General features: G+C 35.8%; 1 protein-coding gene across 12 annotated transcripts in view; it reads left to right on the top strand.

Annotated features, from left to right (window-relative positions):
- The window catches only part of Lyst (lysosomal trafficking regulator), a 286,606-nt gene that overhangs the window by 210,292 nt on the left and 54,104 nt on the right, over positions 1–22,210 (top strand). For 9 of the 12 annotated variants that reach the window (XM_087181914.1, XM_087181913.1, XM_087181912.1 and 6 more), the window contains 8 exons: positions 7,219–7,395; positions 8,524–8,600; positions 8,875–9,063; positions 11,108–11,253; positions 11,333–11,432; positions 12,992–13,053; positions 15,257–15,312; positions 19,906–20,058. In XM_087181914.1, the coding sequence (XP_087038040.1) occupies positions 7,219–7,395; positions 8,524–8,600; positions 8,875–9,063; positions 11,108–11,253; positions 11,333–11,432; positions 12,992–13,053; positions 15,257–15,312; positions 19,906–20,058 (960 nt within the window). The remainder of the gene's footprint in view (positions 1–7,218; positions 7,396–8,523; positions 8,601–8,874; positions 9,064–11,107; positions 11,254–11,332; positions 11,433–12,991; positions 13,054–15,256; positions 15,313–19,905; positions 20,059–22,210) is intronic. The other 3 variants (XM_087181908.1, XM_087181916.1, XM_087181918.1) reach the window with 1 other exon arrangement.

Raw genomic sequence — 22,210 nt, 5'->3', positions numbered from 1 at the left:
AAAACCAACAGCCAGTACATACTAAATGGTCAAAAACTGAAATCCTTCACACTAAAATCAGGAACAAGACAAGGATGTCCACTATCACCACTCTTGTTCAATATAGTTCTGGAAACATTAGACACGGCAATTAGACAAGAGAAAGAAATAAAAGGAATAAAGATAGGAAATGAAGAAGTCAAATTGTCATTATTTGCAGATGACATGATACTCTATATAGAAGACCCCAAGAACTCCACCAAAAGTCTTCTAGACTTAATAACCAAATTCAGTCAAGTAGCTGGTTACAAGGTCAACGCACAAAAATCAATAGCTTTCCTCTACACGAATGACAGACTCACTGAGAGAGAAATGGGGCAAATAATTCCTTTCACAATAGCATCCAAAAAACTGAAATACCTAGGAATCAACCTAATGAAAGAAATCAAAGACCTCTTCTCTGAAAACTATAGCACTCTGAAAGGAGAGATTGAAGATGATATCAGAAAATGGACAGACATCCCCTGCTCCTGGGTAGAAAGGATTAATATAGTGAAAATGGCCATACTTCCAAAACTGCTATAGAGATTTAATGCAATTCCAATTGAGATCCCAGCAGCATATTTCACGGACCTTGAGAAAACAATCTAAAAATTTAATTGGAAGAAGAGACCCAGAATACCAAAAGCAATTCTAGGTAATAGAGACCTGGCAGGTGGTATCACAATCCCCAAGTTTAAACTATACTACAAAGCTACTGTGATAAAAACAGCATGGTACTGGCAAAGAAACAGACCTGAGGACCAGTGGAACAGATTAGAAGATGCAGAAACAACGCCAGACACATTCAGCCATCTCATCTTCGATAAAGGAGCCAAACACCCTCACTGGAGGAAAGATAGCCTCTTTAATAAATGGTGCTGGAAAAATTGGGCTTCAACTTGCCAAAGATTAAAACTAGACCTATATCTCTCACCATGCACTAAACTAAAATCAAAATGGATTAAAGATCTAAATATTGAAATAGAAACTCTGAACCAGTTGGAACAGAGGTTAGGTAGAACCCTTGAAGACATCGGTATCGGAAAAGATTTTATGAACAAAACCTCAGTTGCTCGTGAACTAGCACAAACAATCAACAAGTGAGATCTCTTCTTCTTAAAAAGCTTCTGCACAGCAAGAGAAACCACCAGCAGTGTGAAGAGACAACCCACAATGTGGGAAAGAAATCTTCACCTGCTCTTCCTCAGACAAAGGTCTACTATCTCAAATCTATAAAGAACTTAAAAAGATCAGACCTCCCAAATTTAAAGACCCAATCCAAAAATGGGCATCTGAAATGAACAGACATTTCTCAGACAAAGAAGTAGAAATAGCAAATAAATGCATGAAAAAATGTTCAACATCACTGGTCATTCGAGAGATGCAAATGAAAACAACACTGAGATTCCACCTCACCCAAGAAAGAATGGCTGCTATCATGAAATCAACCAATAACAAATGCTGGCGGGGCTGTGGGGAAAGAGGTACCCTGCTCCACTGCTGGTGGGAGTGTAGACTGGTGCAAGCACTGTGGAAATCAGTATGGAGATACCTCAAAGAACTAGGACTGGAACTTCCATTTGACCCTGCTATTCCACTGCTGGGGATCTTCCCCAAAGAATTAAAAGAATCATACCACAGTGATATATGTGCACCCATGTTCATAGCAGCACAGTTTGTGATAGCTAAAACTTGGAAACAGCCCAAATGCCCATCAACTGGAGACTGGATAAAGAAAATGTGTTTTTTTAATAAAATGGAGTACTACTCAGCCATCAAAAATGAGAAATTAGAGACATTTATAGCTAAGTGGATGCACATTGAGGCAATACTCTTAAGTGAAATAAATAGGACACACATGTATAAATACCAAATAGTTTCTCTGGTGTGAGAAACTGAAAGTGTAAATAAGGATTAAAATGTATAATAGGTAATGTGAAATAGGAAGAAAAGGGACAAAGGGGAAGGAAGTGGGAGGGCTAGCGGAAAGGAAAGAAAGGAATGGATTTAATATGAGAAAATGGAAAAATAGGAACAAAATCTTTGTAAATAGGGAGGACTGGAGGGGTTGAAGGGAGGGCTGGGCAAGAGTGAAAAATAAGAACCAAGGGAGATTATGTAAAGGTGCAAATTTCCAATGATGAATATCATATTGTATACCTAAAATGTACCAATGATTAGAATGAATAATCGATAATGCAGCATAGGAAGAAAAGGTCCAAAGGGGTAGGGGTAGTGGGAGGGGCAGGGGAAAGGAAAGAAGGGAAAGGAAAAATGCTGAGAAATGGAAAAAATGGAAATAAAGTCTTTGTAAATAGGGAAAGGTGGAAGGGGTGAAGGGAGGGCTAGGAATGGGGGGAAAAAAAAGAACCAAGATGCATCATGTAAAGGTACAAGTTCCCAATGAGAAGTGTAATTGTGTTGTATACCTAAAATGTACCAATAAAAGAATTTAAGAAAAAAAAAAAAAGAAGGTATTGAATTTTGAGTGTTGATCTTGTATCCAACTATTCTACTGAATTTGTTTATTAAGTCTAGAAGTCTTTGGATGAAGTTTTGGGGATCTTCTATATAAAGTATCATGTTATCTGTAAATAATGACAGTTTAACTTCTTCATTTCGTATTTTTCTTCCTTTTATTTGTTTCTCTTGTCTAGTTGCTGTGGCTGATGTTTCCAGAATTATATTGAACAGCAGTGGTGATAGTGGATTTCCTTGTTGTGTTCCTGATTTTAGCGTGAAGGCTTTCAGTTTTTGACCATTTAGTATGATGTTGGCTGTTGGTTTTTCATAGTTGGCTTTTATCAGATTGAGATAAAAGACCATCTATTCCAATTTTCAGTAGGGTTTTTATCATGGAATCGGTGTTGGATTTTGTCAAATGCTTTTTGTACATTTATTGAGGTGATCCTATGGTTTTTGTCCTTGATTCTGTTAATAAAGTGTATTGTATTTATTGATTTATGTATGTTGAAGCATCCTTGCATCCCTGCAATGAATCTCACTTTGTCAGCATGTATGATCTTCTTGATGATCTTCTGCATTCTGTTTGCCAGTATGTTATTGAGGATTTTTGTATCCGTGTTCATTAGGCATATTCGTCTGTAGTTCTTTTTTGCTTGGGTCTTTGCTTTTGGAATCAAGGTAATGCTTGCTTCCAGGGACAAATTTGGGAGTATTGATTCCTTTTCAGTTTCATTAAAGTGTTTGAGAAGTCATGGTATTAGCTCTTCTCTAAATTTCTTGTAGAATTCAGCAGTAAAGCCATCGGGACCTGGGCTTTTCTTTTTTTGTTAGTAAATTTTTAATTGCATTTTCAATTTATATTGATATTGGTTGTTCAGAATTTTTATATCTTCTTGGTTCAATTTTGGTATCTAGGAATGTATCTAGAAATCTGTCCATTTCTTCTATGTTTTCCATCTTACTAGAGTACAGGTTCTCAAAGTAGGTATTGATGATCCTCTTGATTTCTGCTGGATCTGTTGCAGTTTCACCCTTTCATTACTAATTACATGGATTTGAGCCTTTTCTTTCCTTTTATTGATGAAGTTGGCTAGGGCTTTGTCAATTTTATTTATTCTTTTGAAGAACCAACTCTTGGGTTCATTGAGAAGTTTTTTGTATCATTTCTTAGTTTCCATTGCTTTGATTTGTGTTCTGATCTTTATAATTTCTTCCCTTGTATGAGCTTTAGGTGTGTCTTCCTCTTTTTCTAGAAGCTTTGAGGTTCAGCATTAGGCTGTTTATTTGAGCTTGAACTGTTTTCCTAATATAGGCATTCACTGCTGAGTTTCCCTTGTAGGACTGCTTTCATTGAGTCCCATAAATTCCAGTATATTGTATTGGGATTATAATTTAATTGTATAATCTGTCCAGTTTCTTCTTTAATTTCCTCTGTGACCCATTGGTTGTTCCATGTGTTTGTAAAGCTCTTGTGGTTTCTTTTGCTACTGATCGCCAATTTCATTGCACTATGGTCTGATAATATACAAGGGTTAACTTCAGTTCCTGTTCATTTACTTAAGCATGTTCTATATGCTAGTATGTGGTCTATTTTGGAGAACATCCCATGTGTAGCTGAGAAGAATGTGTATTCTGATTTTGTGGGGTAGAACACTCTGTGGACATCTGTTAAGCCCATTTCTTCAAAAGTTTGGTTCAGTTCTAGTATTTCATATTTGATATTTTTGACTAGTTGATCTATTTGTGACAGTGGGATATTGAGGTGCCCCACAACAATTGTATTAGTGATTATTTGATTTTTCATGTTCATTAATATTTATTTTGTATACTTGGGTGCACTGCTATTTGGTGCATATATATTTATGATTGTTATCTCTTCCTCTTCGATTGTTCCCTTTACAAGGATGTGGTAACTTTGTCTCTTTTAATCAGTCTTGGTTTCAAATCCACTTTCTCTGCAAATAGAATAGCTACCCCTGACTTTTTCCAGATTCCTGTCACATGGAATATTGTTTCCATCCTTTGACTTTCAGTCTGTAAATTTCCTTTTTTTTTTTGGTACCAGGGATCAAACTTGGGACCTTCCACTTGCGAGGCAGAGGGTGGCACCACTGAGCTAAATCCCCAGCCCTATGCATTTCTTTTTGAATTAAGTGTATTTCTGACATGCATACTGTTGGATCTTGCATCTTGATCTATTTTGCCAGTCAGTTTCTTTTGATTGGTGAATTGAGACCATTAACATTGATGGTTATAACTGCTATTATTGACTTATTTTCCTGTTGTTGGCTCTCCTCACCCCTTCCATTTAATTTCTTGCCTTTCCTTATGGATTCCTTCTGTTGAGGTTCATGAAGTTATAATCCTTATTGTCTTTTTCTAGGATATTGTTTAGAATTTTTTTGGAGTGCTGGTTTCATATTCATGAAATTTCTCAAGTATTCTTTGTTGTGAAAGTATCCTATTTCTCCATCGATTTTGAAAAGATAGTTTTGCAGGATACATCAGTCTGGGTTGGAAATTGTTTTGGTACTGGGGATCAAACTTGGGGATTGAAGGAAATTGTTTTCTTTTGGGGTTTGAAATACTTCACTCCATGCTCTCCTTGACTTGAGGGTTTGTGTTGAGAAGTCTTCTGTGAGTCTGATGGGCTTTCCTTTGTATGTGATTTGTTTCTTTTCTCTAACTACTTTTAATATTTTGTTCCTATCTTGGATTTCTGGTATTTTGACTGTTATATACTTAACTGTAGAATTTTTGATCATGGCTAGTTGGAGTTCTATATGCCTCACTTATTTTTATGTCAAATTCTTTTTCCCTGTTTGGGAAGTTTTCTGCAATTCTGTGACTAGTTTATTTATGTCTTTTGCGCTATCTCCTACTCCTTCATTGACTCCAATCAAACTTAAGTTATTCCATTTTGCATCATCTAGTAGCTGTTGGATTGATTTCTCATGGTCCCTTGCTGTGTTTAAGAAGTCCTTCTTTTTGTGTTTGCTAACTGCAATCCTGTCTTCTATATCTGAAATTCACTTATTCTGCTGTGGAAACTTTCAATGAAATTTGTTATCTCCTGGGTATCTGATTGGATGTGTTTCATATTTTCCATTTCTTTCCTATGCTGGGTATTCATGGATTCCATCTTTTTCTCAGCTTCTCTATTTTTTTTATCTGTATCTGCTGTAGAGTTACTAATCTTGTATTTCATTATGGTCTCCGTCTCAAAGGCGTGGTGGCCCTCACGGGTGCAGGGCAGACCAAAGTCCAGTGGTTGCTTACAACTTAGTGTTTAAGAAAATCATGTTTCTCTGCATTTTTCTGATAGTTTTTCAAGATAATTTTAGAATGTCACAGAATACTAACCTGAAATACTTTAAAATTTTATATTAAGAACATTACTTTTAAGACACACATGTGAAAATATTGCAGTTATTTACCATTTTTCTTTATTTGCCAACTCTTCAAGCCTTTTACTCACACAGCATATGTTCCTTTTCCCCTTTTGGTCAGGTAGCAGCTGTCTCTTGACTAATTTAAAATGTTGCATTAAAATGAGCTTTGCTATTTTCACTATTGCATATGCTCATCCTACACTTTGGGGAAATGACATGATGTGATTCAGTGTGTTAGTTTAAATATCACCCAAAATGTAATCATTTCCAGATCCATTTGTTGACATTTAGTGCTGTTCACAGTTTAAAATGCCATAAAGCCAAATGCAGTGGTATTTGCATCAATGCAAAAAATGTTAACATAAAATATATGTGTTTAACTTGTTGGCAAAATTATCTAATATATTTTGTACACATTACAATCAGGTATGATACCCATAACATGGAGAGGCCAATTAAAACATCAAAGTTTAGTTCAAATGACAGCTGTCATTACCTTAAGAAATATGATACTCTCATTTTGGTTTAGAGTCTGTTCATAGATTGGCCCATACCAGCCTCTCCCTCGACATGCATGTAGAACTAAGTACTGAAAGCTCACCTACCTTTAAAGTTTTTCACCTCTTTTTCTCCCTAGAGAGTAACAACTGCTTATAAGCTAAAGATAGTCCTTTGTTCTGGAAATTTCACCAACTTCTCTTCTACTGAGCAAAAATCAAAGGAAAACAATAAATATACATATTTCTTTTACTTTAAGGCTAAACAGAAGGTTTCCCTTCTAGTTTAGTTTTTCTGTGAGAAAAGCTAAGAATAAGAAGTCTTTTTCTTTATCCCTGGCTTATTTCCCATATTCCTTGAACAGATCCTGTTCAGAATTCTTTCCATTCAAAGCTAGCTAGCTAGCTTACTTCTTTTTAAACTTTCACAATGAAAAATTTCAAATATACAGAGAGAAGTAAAAAGAATTATATAATAGATAAATATTATATAACCATCTCCTAGATTTTAATATGTTTATCATATTGGTATCATTTCTTAATTTTCTGAATTATTTTATAGTAAATTATAGAAATTATGACATTTTCTAGATTATTTTTGAAAGGTTATTTTCTTCTGTAATTATAACATTATCTCACCTAACTAGCAATAATTCTCTAATGCCATCAAATATCCAGTACATAATTAAACTTCATTTGTCCCCAGAATGTCGTTGTAGTTGATGTATTTAAATCATATTGAACCAAATATATCTAGAAATATAATTTAATTTACTGTTAAGTAATTTAAATGGAAGAAATAAAAATTCTTTATCACTAAAAACAACTTGATTTTTTTGAAGCATGGAGCCAAGTTAGTATTGTATCTGTCAGAGTTGATACATAATCATGAGGATGAGCTGACTGAAGAAGAACTGGGCACAGCAGACCTGCTTATGATCGCTCTAAAACTGTGTGGTCTCAAATACATCCCACCCAGTGTATCCTCAAAACCAGACCTTGTCAGCATGATCAAAGAGGTGAGTCAGTAGAGCCATAATGAGTTAAAAGATTGTGTGTGTGTGTGTGTGTGTGTGTGTCTGTGTGTCTGTGTATGTGTGTTAGCTACATTGAAGCCCTTTTTTATTTTTTTATTTTGAGACAAGTTCTCACTAAGTTGCTCAGGCTGTCTACAAGCTTGTAATCCTCCTCCTCCAGCCTCCTGAGTAGTTGGGATTACAGGTGTGCATTATCACACCCAGCTAAGATTTTTTTTGTTATAGAATACATTGATACTAAACTTGAAATGAATATTTTTTCTTTTACTACATTGTACTTTTTCACTATGAGAGGAAAAAATAGGTTTATTTTATGGAACTTTTTATTCTCTATGGGCATCCTCATCCAATTTCAGTAGCTTTTGGTCAAGAAAAGATTTTTTAAATGACAAGCATGTTGAACTGTATCTTCAGGTATACCTTCTTTAATGAAAAAGCAAAGTAAGACTAGCATGGTAGCACGAGCCTGTAATCCCAGTGTCCAGGAGGCTAAGGCAGGAGCATCTCCCAAGCTTAAGACAAGCTTGGGCTACATAGTGAATTCAAGGCCAGCCTAAACAGCATAGCAAGACTCTGTCTCAAAAAAAAGAGAAGAAAACAAACCACTATGTAAATTTACTGGTTTTGGCAACCCTGGTTAAATATTTCTATAACCCTAATTTCTGTAACCCAAATTGCCCAGAAACAAAGGAGAGTTGTAACATTACTTATATGACTTGTTTATTTTAATATTCTGGTCTCCTGAGGATGTTTTTTTCCTTTCTTAACTCTTAACTTTCAAACTTTTCTTAAAAAGTTTGTTGGGGCCAGGTATGGTGGTGCATGCCTGTAATCCTAGCACTCGGGAGGCTGAAGCAGGAGAATCACTGTAATTTTTTTTTTTTTTGGTACCAGGGATTGAACTGGGGACCTTGCACTTGTGTGGCAGGTGGCGGAACCATTGAGCTAAATCCCCGGCCCCTAATCACTGTAATTTTGAGGCTAGCCTGGGCTATATAGTGAGACACTGTCTTAAAATTAAAAATAAAAATAGTTTGTTGGGCTCTGCCATAATATTGGCATGTGATGAAAAATACTAACTTTATGTAATACATTATCTAAATCTTTTAGGAACAAAAGAAATATGAAGCTGAAGAAAGTGGGAGTAAAGCCTCTTGGCAGAAAACAGTGAATAATAATCAACAAAGGTATAATTTTATGTGTTCCAAAAAATCATATTTTGAGGGACCCATCAAATTTTATATATATATACTTTTAGCTTTTTTGCTTTGGCTTGAGTTTTGATTTTGTGGGGTCCCTCCACCCCAGTGCTGGGGATAGAACGCAGGGGCCTCCTACATGCTAAACAAGCACTCTACCATTAAGCTTCACCTCCAGCCCTCATTTATGCTTTTAGTTTTAAAGTGTTATGTTTTAATAACTATTTAATATCCTATACACTCTTACACACAATCTTTTTAGTCTCTTTCAGCGTCTTGACTCAAAATCAAAGGATATATCTAAAATAGCTGCAGACATCACCCAGGCAGTGTCTCTCTCCCAGGGAATAGAAAGAAAAAAAGTGATCCAGCACATCAGAGGAATGTACAAAGTGGACCTGAGCGCCAGCAGACATTGGCAGGAACTCATTCAGCAGCTGACACACGATCGGTGAGCAGTGGGAGGACATCATTATCTCCATGAGTATTAAATACTATTTTCATTCCAGAATTCAGATTCCTAAAATGATTTCAGTAGCTTAAACATTTTTTGTTCTATTATTGATGATTTTTCTATCTTAAAGAATAATTGTGTGAGACTTTTTCATTATTGTTGAGGAAAAATATAAGAAAAAGAAGGCAAAAAAGGTATTGGCTCTTCTAAACAGTAAAATTGGCTTTCATTTTAAAATAAGATCTTTGGTTTCGCCGCCTTCTGCACAAGCGCAAGAACCCGAGTTTGATCCCCGGTACCAAAAAAAAAAAAATAGGATCTTTGCAAAAGAATAAAGAAATCATTGAAATGGATAGTTGAGAAATGTATCTTTTTTTAGCTAAGACTATTATACATTGTGAATAATAAAAAGGAAATTAAAGTGTTATTCTCTAAAATTTGGTTAAGATAACTCTTAGTATGACTTTGGGTTGTTAGTATATGCTAACCATTTTATGCTAAAGTAAATTACAGACAGCTAAAAAAATTAAACTCACAAAGTTTATAGAGTAAAAGAGAGTATCAACTCTGAATATTGGGTAACTTTCTGAGCTCAAACACAGCAGAAGAAATTAAAAAGAAATCCTTGCTTTTGAATTTTGTTTTCCAGTGTATTTAATGACCAAAAAAATTAGAAATTTATTTTTAACTAATATATCAAATAGTCAGTATGTTTATTGCTTATAAAACATACAGATTTGAAAATGAAAGATCACAGTCCCTGAAGTTTGAAAGAGCAAACTCCTTACATAAAACAAATAAAATTAATAAACAAAAGGGAGAATATTCAATATTTCTACAGGCTTGATTTTTTAAAACCTTTAGATGTCACATTTTGCTTTTTATGTTTTAAAAAAAATGTGAGGCCAGGCTGCTAATAGCTGAGAATGTCAACTGTCCTTTGTCAGAGCTTTGGTGCCATTGTACACTGACAGTATATGTCAGGAACCCAACAGATATTTCTAACTCTAGACATGTTTTAGTGTTTCTATCCTATGAAAAATAATCAGAATATAGAAGACAAAAAGACAAAAATGTTTCCATCTCTGCGTTATTCACACTACAGAATAAATAGGAAAGAATTTAAATGAGAGCCAGGGATTTAGCTCAGTGATTACACCACCTGCCTCACAAGCGTAAGGACCCGAGTTCGATCCCCGGTACCAAAAAAAAAAGGGAGACGGAAAAAATTTAAATGAAAAATAATAGTAAGATGTAATTAAAATACATTATGATGTGTCCATTCAACATCATATTAGTCATATTAATTATGATAATAAAGAGTATACTGTGCTCAGTAAGAGAAGGCAGGAGCTGGAAATATGTATATGTAATGATTATAACTACAGATTAAAAATAGGTACATCTTAAAAATGAAAGAAAATAATGCACAGAGTAGTAGGATTAAGAGTGGGTTTTTTTCTACCACCTGCCTTGCAAGCACAAGGTCCCAAGTTCGATCCCCGGTACAAAAAAAAAGAGTGGTTTTTTTTCTTTTCTCATCTCTTTCTAAAAATGTATTTAATATGGTTTAACTACTTTCTTTTATCTAAAATACGAATAATTTTTAAAACTTTTTAAAATATAACACAAAAAGAACTGTTACATTATTAAACTTTCCATAGTAGTAGTTATATATCTTTTTTAAAATTTAATAAATGCAAGAAACTGAAAATAACTTGCTCCAGAAGACAACTTAAAATCTGAAATTCAGGACCAAAAGCATTTTTAAAATGTTATTCTTTTAGGGCCAGGGATTTAGCTCAGTGGTTCCACCGCCTGTCTCGCAAGTGCAAGGTCCTGAGTTCAATTCCCAGTACCAAAAAAAAAAATGTTATTCTTTTGTTCTATCTATATGTGTTCCCTGCTTAATATATAAATACTCAGTGTTTTCAAATTAAATAGATCAGTTGTGATTTATTTACTCACCCTCTATAATGATTTTTTTAAGCCCATAAGTCCTTGGATGGCCCTTAAAATGTCCTTTTATTTTCACTTGCAGAGCAGTCTGGCATGACCCCATCTACTACCCAACCTCCTGGCAGTTGGATCCAACAGAAGGCCCAAACCGAGAGAGAAGACGTCTGCAGAGGTGTTACCTAACTATTCCAAATAAGTACCTGCTTAGGGATAGACAAAAATCAGAAGGTAAGGGTGGCTTCTACAAAAGCATGTAAATATGGCAAATAACTGTGGTCATTAAAGATAGTATGTACTTTTTCCTCAGCAGATATGATAAAACCACCACTCTCTTACCTATTTGAAGACAAAACTCATTCTTCCTTCTCCTCTACTGTCAAAGACAAAGCTGCAAGTGAATCTATAAGGTAAATTTGAATCCAGAGACCTTCACTCTTTTGTGAATGTACAATTGTTCCTTGTAGGGCTTATATAATATTTATTTTAGATAATTTCATGGCTTTAAGAAAAGTCCTAAACAATCAGGTTCAAGGCCAGACAAGATTGAGTGTCCAAAATCCAAATGACATTTCTGAGAGAAGAGTATTTTGGACTTCATTCATCATACTCTGGCCCTTGTTAGTATACATTTTTTTTTTTTTTGCACCGGGGATTGAACACAGGACCTTGCACTTGCAAGGCAGGCACATTGCCGCTGAGCTAGATCCCTGGCCCAGTATACTTATTTTTTAGAGTTGATTTTTTAAAAGCTGCAGGTGGTATCAACAGGTGGTATAGTGTGATGATTAATAGTTCACATTCCAGTTCCTGCTCTTCCTTGCTGTCTGACTGTGCATGTTACTTAGCCTCTCTGCCTGCATTTCCTCATCTGTTAAATGAAGGAAAAATCATACTCAAGTTTTCATTGCATTGTTGAATTTTAAATGTATTAGTAAATAAGTATTATCATAGCCATTGCTGTGATTATTCCACAGTGTGGTCAAAAAATAACAATGAATGATTAAATTTTTTAAATTACTACAATAAAAGACACATTGACCTTAATCTCCCTCAGAATACTCCCCCTCACTTTGAACACACTTATCCCATTGTTCTTGCCACTTTCTGAAGCAGTTCTGGAAGTTTTCTTTCATGAGTATCTTTATTTACCCTGTCATGGCTGCCTCAAACTGAATCAATTCAAATGTTTATCTTTGTGGTCATTTTGACTTTGGGGAAGAGCCAGAAGTCATAAAGTACCAGATATGGTGAATAAGATGAATGAGGACATGCTATCATGTTTTTGTGAGGCTGTATTTCTGTTGGATGGCACTGGGCAGGGAGATTTCATCATACTTTTTTGGCCACACCTCATAAAGACACTCACAAAAGAGGACTTCCAAAACTGCTTCAGAAAGTGGCAAGAACAGTGGGATAAGTGTGCTCAAAGCAAGGGGGAATATTTTGAGGGGGATTAATAGCTACGTGTCTTTTAATTTAAACATTCACCATGTATTTTGATCAGACCTCCTATTATACTCATTTTGTAGATTATAAAAAATTTAGACTCAAAAGAAATAAGTGACTGACTCAAGAAAGCTTGAGTGACTCACTCAAGCTTTTCTGACTCCAAAATCCTCATTTTTGCTAGAATAATATGCTTCCTTTCATGTTTGAAGTATCAGTGGCATAAAACAACACCTGCTTCTTTACTGAATGGATTAAACACTGAAATACCTGTTGCATCACCAATTCCTCATATTATGCATCTATTTATAGGGACTGTGAGCCTTTTCTAAAGTTTCAGGATTTTTGTCCTCCTCTACTAGTACGTTAGATAACAGCATAGTACTGTCTTGGATTTGAAGACATGCTATCGAAACTCTAGTTTGCTTTGCTGAAATCTGTTACTAGATGTAATGAAGCTTATACTCTTTAAAATTGGACAAAAAAATTAATCATAGTAATTTTAAATATGTTTTGGCAGAGTAAATCGAAGATGTATCAGCGTTGCACCATCTAGAGAGACAGCTGGTGAATTGTTATTAGGTAAGTCAGTTTCCAAGAATCTTATGCATACCTTATTTTATTTTTAATTTCAAGTGTTTTTTGACACTTTGGCGTTAAATCAGATAAACTTTCTCTAATAGCACATAGGTCTTTTTTCCTTAATATCATATAGACAGGGGCTGAGGATTTAGTTCAGTGATTCCGCTGCCTGCCTCACAACTGTAAGGTCCCGAGTTCGATCCCCGGTACCAAAAAAAAAATCAAATATCATATAGACAGTAGTTCTCCTTATTTGCCGGGGATATGTTCCAAGACCCAAGGTGTACAGTACCAAACCCTCTGTGTACTATGTGTTTTCCTGTGCATATATACCTGTGATCAAGCTTAATTTATAAATTAGAACAATGAGAGATTAACAATAACTAGGAATACAATATTTATATTAAAAGTTATACAAATGTTATAGCTCTCAAATTATTTTATTGTAATTTTACCTTTTAACTTAAAAGATTTTATGGTCTCCTTTGGCCTATCTGAAGTGCCAGCATCACTGTTTTTGTGCTTTGAGGCCATTATTAAGTAAAATAAGGGTCACTTGAACACAAGAATTTTAATTCTACAACATAGTTGGTCTGATAACAGGCCATTATGAAGTGATAATGAACAAATAGCATATACACTGTCAATATACTGGACACAGAGATGATGCATGTCCTCAGCAAGATGAAGCAGGACAGGGCAGGATTTCTTCATACTGCTCAGGATGGTGTGTAATTTAAAACTTATGAATTGTTTATTTCTGGAATTTTCCATAATTAATATTTTCAGACCATGACTGACCACCAGTAACTGAAACCACAAAAAACAAAACTGCAGATAATTTATTACTACTGTAATAAATATGATTCGTGAATGTGAGGATATGAAATCTTGTTGGGTTTTGTATTTTTTTTGGTACCGGGGATCGAACTCGGGTCCTTGCACTTGCGCAGCAGGCAGTGAAACCACTGAGCTAAATCCCTGGCCCTGAAATCTTGTTTTTTGAAAACCATGTGATTAAAATTTTAATTTTTATAAAGTTTTCTTTAGTATACATTGTTATAATCATACCTCTTATATACTAATTTACATTTTTAAAGTAAATTTTTATTTATATATTTATATCCCTACTGTTTTTAACAGATATACTTGTGCATAAATATGTATTTGATATTTGTCATAATTTATATTCCTTATTGTGCCTCTGAAAGACTAAGATTGTCAATCCATAGATACCTGTATAGTCCCATTTGATGGAAATGTTTTCCTCAAAATATGGTCCTGCATTGAGAGCACCAACTCACATCCAGGGAAGGTTAGGGGTTTAGGGTTAGTGAGGTATTGTCTGTGCTTCCATACGTCCTTCTGTGACTCTGATGTATCCTCAAATTTGAAAATCACTGCTCTAAGCTAAAACTACAGCCTCCAAGGTCCAAGATATGGACCCTTAAGTTTGCTGGGACAGAACCCAATGACCACAAGGATGGAGGTAGTTTCCTTCTCTGACCTAGCCATGTCAATGCTTCATGTCCACTCATTCACAGGTGGCCGGTATGCAGGCGTTGTAGCCCCAGGGAAGTTCCTGACATCTTGAAACATGATGTAAGGACGTGCGCTGGCAGTAGCCAGCCTAGGATGCAGGAAAAAATTGGAGGCTGGACCGGGGATTTAGCTCAGTGGTTCTGCTGCCTGCCTCGAAAGCACAAGGTCCAGAGTTCGATGCCCAGTAAAAAAAAAAAAAAAAATTGGAGGCCATTTTGCTCTGTCAAATGTCTTAATCAGCAAAATAATTAAGGGTTAGTCTTAATCCTCTTTTGCAAGAAAATTTGGTTGACTACTTGACTTTAGTCAGTCTGTGACAGAATAAAGCAAATCAATATAAGAAGGATAGTTGTAATAAAGAATAATTAGTATTTATTTAGCACTAAGTACCAGGTCCTATTGATAGCATTGTGTATACATTCGAATTTAATTTAACTGTGAAATAAAGCCCCTTTTTTAAAATAAGGAAACTAAGACACAGAGAGGTTAAGCAACTTTTCCCAGGTCTTATGAGTACCATTTAAAGATATGTTTTGAATGCTGGGAACTGTTTCTAAGTGCTGGTATTCAAATTCCAGCCAAAGAACTCTATAGCTCCTATTTGTAAGCATATAAGATTACAGTGTATTTTTAAACTCTTTTGTTTAATTGTTTTCTGCAGGTAAATGTGGAATGTATTTTGTGGAAGATAATGCTTCTGATACAGTTGAAAGTTCAGTGAGTAGAGGCTTAAGTTTGTATTTACACCAAACCTAGACAAATTTCCAAAATATGTACATTTAGTATAATGGGGCACAATTGGGTCTCATCTGTTGTCTGAATTCCAAACATTTTTTGAAAGATAATTTCAAGCAGTCTTTGCTTTCTCCTCTGGCTCACAGCCTGAGGCTCTCAGCAGTTACTGTTAGGAGTCAGATTCTAAAGTGCTGTTATTTCAATCTGTGTCCATACTTTCTCATCACTGTCCACAGTTGCAACACGTAACTACTCCCTAGCACTCCCAATTCACTGCCAAGTACCTTTGCCTTCAAAAATAAAGGAAAATTTTGTATAACTGAGTCAGTTAAGTTATCCTGATATTCCTGTAGCTTAGCAATTATACATATTCTTCTGAAAATACTGGTATTAATCATAAAATAACAAAAAAGACAGTTCACATTTTTGTAAAATTTTTTTAGCCACCTGAATTACGTTGTACACCATTTAAATATTTTTTGAGATCCCCATAAAATTAATATATATTTGATTTTAATGAAATTATTAATTGAAAACATGAAATGTGGTTATAAAACATCATATAAAAAAGTCAAGAAAATATTTAATATAGGCCAAAAAATTGATGAGATACTCTTTTTCTGATGTATATAATTACTACAGGGTTTGTCCCAGCTAATAAAGTATAGTTATGTTATTTTTGAAGATGCATCTTTTTTCAACCAAGAAATTTAGTAATTGATACATGAAATAACATTTTTCTGTGCCCAAAGATGACATTTTTCCCCCTTAACTGATTTCAGAAATGCCCATACTATTTGACAGATTGAAGGATTCTATGTACTTTTATAGTATTATTTCATCTTATTTGACATTTACTATTTTGCATTTTAAACATTTTACAAGTATGTCTTGCTCGTTTTTGGCTTATTCTTAACAAATACATTGCACACAGATGCTAAATATATGTTGAATGAATGAATGTTGAAGCTAACCAAAGGAGGAATTTGATTTTTTTCTTGAGAATATTACATTTGCATTTCTAATGTATTCCCTGCCTCTACTTCGAAAACATATTCGGGACCCAGTACAATAGTGAAACACACATAGGGTAAAACAGTACAAATTTAAAATTTTTTTAAATATTTGAGGAAATAAACAACTTGGGATAAAACTAATTGTAATTGAGCTGTAAATTTTGCTCTGAGTTTCCTCTTAGCTAACATAAGTAAAGTTTTCTAGCTGGGCGTGGTGGCACACACCTGTAATCCCAGCACTCAGGAGGCAGAGGTAGGAGGATTGCTATGAGTTCGAGGCCAGCCTGCACCACATAGTGAGTTCAAGCCCAGCCTGAACTAATACCAAGACCCTGTCTCAAAAAACAGTTTTCCAAAAGCAAAAACTAATTAGAAAAATAAAAAACCTAGGATACAGTTGTTTTTTTAAATTCTTTTATTGGTACATTTTAGGTATACAACACATTTACATTTCTCATTGGGAACTTGTACCTTTACATGATGCATCTTTTTTTTTTTTGGTACCGGGGATCGAACTCGGGTCCTTGTGCTTGCACAGCAGGCGGCGAAACCACTGATCTAAATCCCCAGCCCTACATGATGCATCTTGGTTCTTATTTTTTCCCCATTCCTAGCCTCCCCTTCACCCCCTCCACCCTTCCCTATTTACAAAGACTTTGTTTCCATTTTTTCCATTTCTCAGCATTTTTCCTTTCCCTTCTTTCCTTTCCCCTGCCCCTCCCACTACCCCTACCCCTTTGGAACTTTTCTTCCTATTTCACATTATCAATTATTCATTGTAGTCATTGGTACATTTTAGGTATACAATATAATGACATTCATCATTGGAAATTTGCACCTTTACATAATCTCTCTTGATTCTTATTTTTCACCCTTCCCCTGCCTTTCCTTCAACCCCTCCATCCTTCCCTATTTACAAAGACTTAGTTTCCATTTTTCCATTTTCTCATATTTATTCCATTCCCCTCTTTCCTTTCCCCTACCCCTCCCACTTCCCCTTCCCCTTTGCCCCTTTTCTTCCTGTTTCACATGGATGCAGTTTTTTTGATGAAATAAAGTCTTAAATAGGCTTAAACTTTAGTGGTAACTTTTTTCATGATTTCTCTATCAAGAGCATTGAGTAATATAGTTCATAAGTCTAGTTGCAATTTACAAAAGATTAAACTCATATTTTTTCAAGTTTTCTTTTGTTTTGTACTTCAAGAGAGGCCAGTGATGATAGGATGTCTAGGACCTATGGCCTCAGCTCTTCATTCTAAAATGGGGGAATTTGTCTAAGACTAAGTTTGATGCTCTCAAGGAAATTAGTCTTCTAGTGTCTCTTTTTCAGTCTCTTTTCTTTCTTCTGGACAACAGGAGAGATCTGTGGCTCTTTGGCCTGTGTATACTGTGAACACACATCCCAGAGACTTTGTTTTCAAGGGTGCTACAGTGGTAGCAGTAGTCTTTCTCCAGGGACCTTGCTTTGCTTTTCCTGGATGACTCAGGGAGTCATGGGAACTATGTTGCACATCTGGTGTGAGAAAGTGAATGTGTAATTTTTCCTTTCCCTTCTTTCCTTTCCCCATCCGCTCCCACCACCCCTACACCTTTGGACCTTTTCCTATTTCAAATTATCAATTACTCATTTTAATCATTTTAATCCTTATTTACACTTTCAGTTTCTCACACCAGAGAAACTATTCGGTATTTACACATGTGTGTCTCATTTATTTCACTTAAGAGTATGGCCTCAAGGTGCATCCACTTAGCTGTAAATGTCTCTAGTTTCTCATTCTTTATGGCTGAGTAGTACTCCATTTTATTAAAAAAAAAACACACACATCTTCTTTATCCAGTCACCAGTTCACGGGCAGTTGGACTGTTTCCAAGTTTTAGCTATTACAAACTGTGCCACTGTAAATATGGGTGTGCATATATCGCTGTGGTATGATTCTTTTAATTCTTTTGGAAAGATACCCAGCAGAGGAATAGCTGGGTCAAATGGGACCTCTAATCCTAGTTTTTTGAGGTATCTCCATACTGATTTCCACAGTGGTTGCACCAGTCTGCACTCCCACCAACAGTGGAGAAGGCTCCTTTTTCCACACAACCCTGCCAGCAGTTGTTATTGGTTGATTTCATGACAGCAGCCATTCTTTGTGGGGTGAGGTGGAATCTCAGTGTTGTTTTCATCTGCATCTCTCGAATGACCAGTGATGTTGAACATTTTTTCATATATTTATTTGCTGCTTCTACTTCTTCATCTGAGAAATGTCTGTTCATTTCAGATGCCCATTTTTGGATTGAGTCTTTAAATTTGGGGGGACTGAATTTTTAAATGTCTTTATATATTCTAGATAGTAGTCCTTTGTCTGAAGAACAGCTGGTAAAAATTTTTTCTCACATCACTCTGTTGGTGGTTTCTCTTGCTGTGCAGAAGCTTTTTAATAAGATGAGATCCCAGTTGTTGATTCTTTGTGCTAGTTCATGTGCGACTGAGGTTTTGTTCATAAAGTCTTTTCCTATGCTGATGTCTTCAAGAGCTCTACCTAATCTCTCTTCCAGCAGATTTAGTGTTTCTGTTTAATATTTAGATCTTTGATCCATTTCAATTTTACTTTAGTGCATGGTGAGAGATACAGGTCTAGTTTTAATCTTTGGCAAGTTGAAATCCAGTTTTTCTAGCACCATTTATTAAAGAGGCTATCTTTCCTCCAGTGAGGGTGTTTGGCTCCTTTGTCAAAGATCAGGTGGCTAAGTGTGTCTGGAGTTGTTTCTGCATCTTCTAATCTTTTTCACTGATCCCCATGTCTGTTTCTTTGCCAGTACCATGCTGTTTTTATCACGGTAGCTTTGTAGTATATTTTCAAGTTGGGGATTGTGATATCCCCTGCCTTGTCTTTGTTGCCTTGAATTGCTTTTGCTATTCTGGGTCTCTTACTGTTCCAATTGAATTTTTGGATTGTTTTCTCAAGTTCTGTGAAATATGCTGTTCGAATTTCAAGTGGAATTGCATTGAATCTGTATAGCAGTTTTGGAAGTATGACCATTTTCACTATATTGGTTCTTCCTACCTAGGAGCAAGGGATGTGTTTCCATTTTCTGATATCCTCTTCAATCTCTTTTTTCAGAGTACTGTAGTTTTCATAGTAGAGGTCTTTTATTTCTTTTATTTTATTGATTCCTAGATATTTCATTTTTTTGGATTCTATTTTGAAAGGAGTTGTTTCTCCAGTTCCTCTCTCAGTGAGTCTGTTGTTTCCAAGATCTTAATAAGGAAACTGAGTATAAGGGGCAGGGGACAGAATACATGGGGACTGTCTTAATAGCTGTTCAATTTTCTGTAAACCTAAAACTGGTCCCAAAAAAGTCTTAATTTTTTATTACTGATTTTTATCTAATAATTTGAAGTGTTTTATAGTGGGAGCATTTTCAGGTAATCTTACCACCATTTTTTCCACAAAAAAAAAAAAAAGCTTTTTTTGTTTTATTTGAATATTTTTTTAAAATCTAAAATTAAAATAATTATTTACATTTGATATAAAACAAGTACTTTTGCCTATTTCCTTTGTTTTAGAGCCTTCAGGGAGAGTTAGAACCAGCATCATTTTCCTGGACATATGAGGAAATTAAAGAAGTTCATAAGCGTTGGTGGCAACTGAGAGATAATGCTGTAGAGATCTTTTTAACAAATGGAAGAACCCTGCTGTTAGCATTTGATAACACCAAGGTAAATTCAACTTGTATATATGTATGTATGTTGTGTGATTATTGTATGAAGGTTTAATTTACTTAAACCTTAATTCACTGCTTAGAAATCAAATAAAAATTGCCTTACCTCTTAGTCCTAATTAAACATTTGGTTATGTGAAGATTCATCTTGACCTCTACAATTGTGCTAAATTTGGATTCCACTAAATGACTGAAAATAGTATTTTGAACTTGAGTGGTGCTGTAGTAGAGTCCATCTTTGACAAGCTATATCTTTACACACACACACACACACACACACACACACACACACACACACACCATCCCTTCAGCTATCACTTCTCTCATTCCCTCATAGAAAGCCTCTCAGGGAAAGTGGTACTGCTGCCTTGGGCTGGTGCCCATGGCTCTTGAAGGGCTCCTATCACGCTTTCTTCTTACCACTCTGGTCAGAATCACCAGGTCTGTAAAGCCCTATCTGTGGCTGTATTTCCTGGTCCTCACCCTATCAGCAGCACTTGACTTTAGTCTTTTCTTTTTTAGAAGGACCTTCCTTCTCTGGGCTTTTGAGTTACCACTTTCACCCGTTTCTCCTGTTACTTGACCATCCATCTCTCCCCTGGGCATCTCAGGGCACATTCCTTGGACCTCTTCTTTCACACACTGTCTCATGGCTTTACAATGCCATCTGTATCATAACATCTTAAAACTTTATACCAGTACTCAAGCCTATCCCCTGAATGCCAGCTCCTGAATTGGCATCTTCATTTGGAAGTCAATAACTGGCATCTCAAACATAATACATACAAAACTGAAATTCCAGTCTCCCCCTAAAATCTCCTTTCACATTTCTCCATCTCAAGAAAAGATAACTCCATCTTACTGATATCCAGACCCAACTCCTTGAGATTTCCCTAGACCTAGACCGTTCCATTTCTTTCACCTCCACATCTGTTCCATCAGAATGTACCCAGAATCTGACAGCTTCTACTGTCACCATCCTGTCTGAGCTACCCTCTTCTCCTGCCTGAGCTACCCTCTTCTCCTGCCTAAATTATCTTCCAACTGGTCTCCCAGCTGCTTTCACACAGACTGTTTCAGTGCAACACCAGTGGGTGTGGACCTTGCGGTTCTGCTGGAAATCCCCAGTCATTTCCCATGTCACTTAAAGCCAAAACCATTACAATGGCCTGATAAAACCCTACATGATCAGGTATCTTGTTTCTTCCCTGTCCGACTTCATTTTTTACCTTTCTCTCCCTCATTTCCTCTACTCACTCCATGGTAACTTTCTTTTCCTTCAATATGTCAGACACACTGACACTTCAGAGTTTTTGCATTTTCTGCTTCCTAGAATACCTTTCCTCTTAAAAATCTACTGATTCACTTCCTCACTTTTTTAGGTTCTCCAATCATATGTCTTTTCTTCAGACCTTTCTAGTTGATATCAAATAACAGTTATATTCTTCCTAAGCCTGACTATGCAAAATCTAGTCCTCTGCCCCCCAGACATCCCTGTCTCCTTTTCTGTGCTGTTTTTCTCCATAAGACTGGTTAGCATCCAGCATTGTCTGCCTCTCCCAACAGAATGTCAAGACTTGCCTTTGTTGATGTAGGGGTGGTGGGAGGGGAACGGGAAAGGAAAGAAGGCAAAGGAAAAATTATGAGAAAAGAAAAAAAATGGAAATGAAATCTATGTAAATAGGGAAGGGCGGAGGGGGTGAAGGGTGCACAGGTAATGGGGAAAAAAATAAGAACCAAGATACATCATATACAGGTACAAGCACCCAATGATAAATGTAAACGTATTCTATACCTAAAATGTACCAATAAAAGAATTTTTAAAAAAAGACTTACCTTTGTTAAGTGCCAGGAACATTATTGGTATGTAAATGTTCAGTACATGTGCTCGCTTCAGCCACACATGTACTAAAATGTTCACTAAGCACTTGTGTGAACAAATGTTTCCTTTTCCTTCCAGAGTTTGATATACAGTCTGTCATAGATTACATTCTGTTTACCTTAGTTTCAGCATTTGACAGCCTTTAGATTTTGGCTACAGGTTTGGATTTTTAAACTTGTTCCATAATTACAGCCCCATTTTCTCATTCTTGTAATTTTCTTTTAGTCCTATCTCTCACTGGCCACACCTGTGTGTGACTGTGCCTGAG

The sequence above is a fragment of the Heterocephalus glaber genome, unplaced genomic scaffold (genome assembly GCF_053883595.1).
Source record: "Heterocephalus glaber isolate CG9 unplaced genomic scaffold, H.glaber_assembly_v1.0 deba00001472, whole genome shotgun sequence".
Lineage (NCBI taxonomy): Eukaryota > Metazoa > Chordata > Mammalia > Rodentia > Bathyergidae > Heterocephalus > Heterocephalus glaber.
This window is presented reverse-complemented; position numbering and strand designations above follow the sequence as displayed.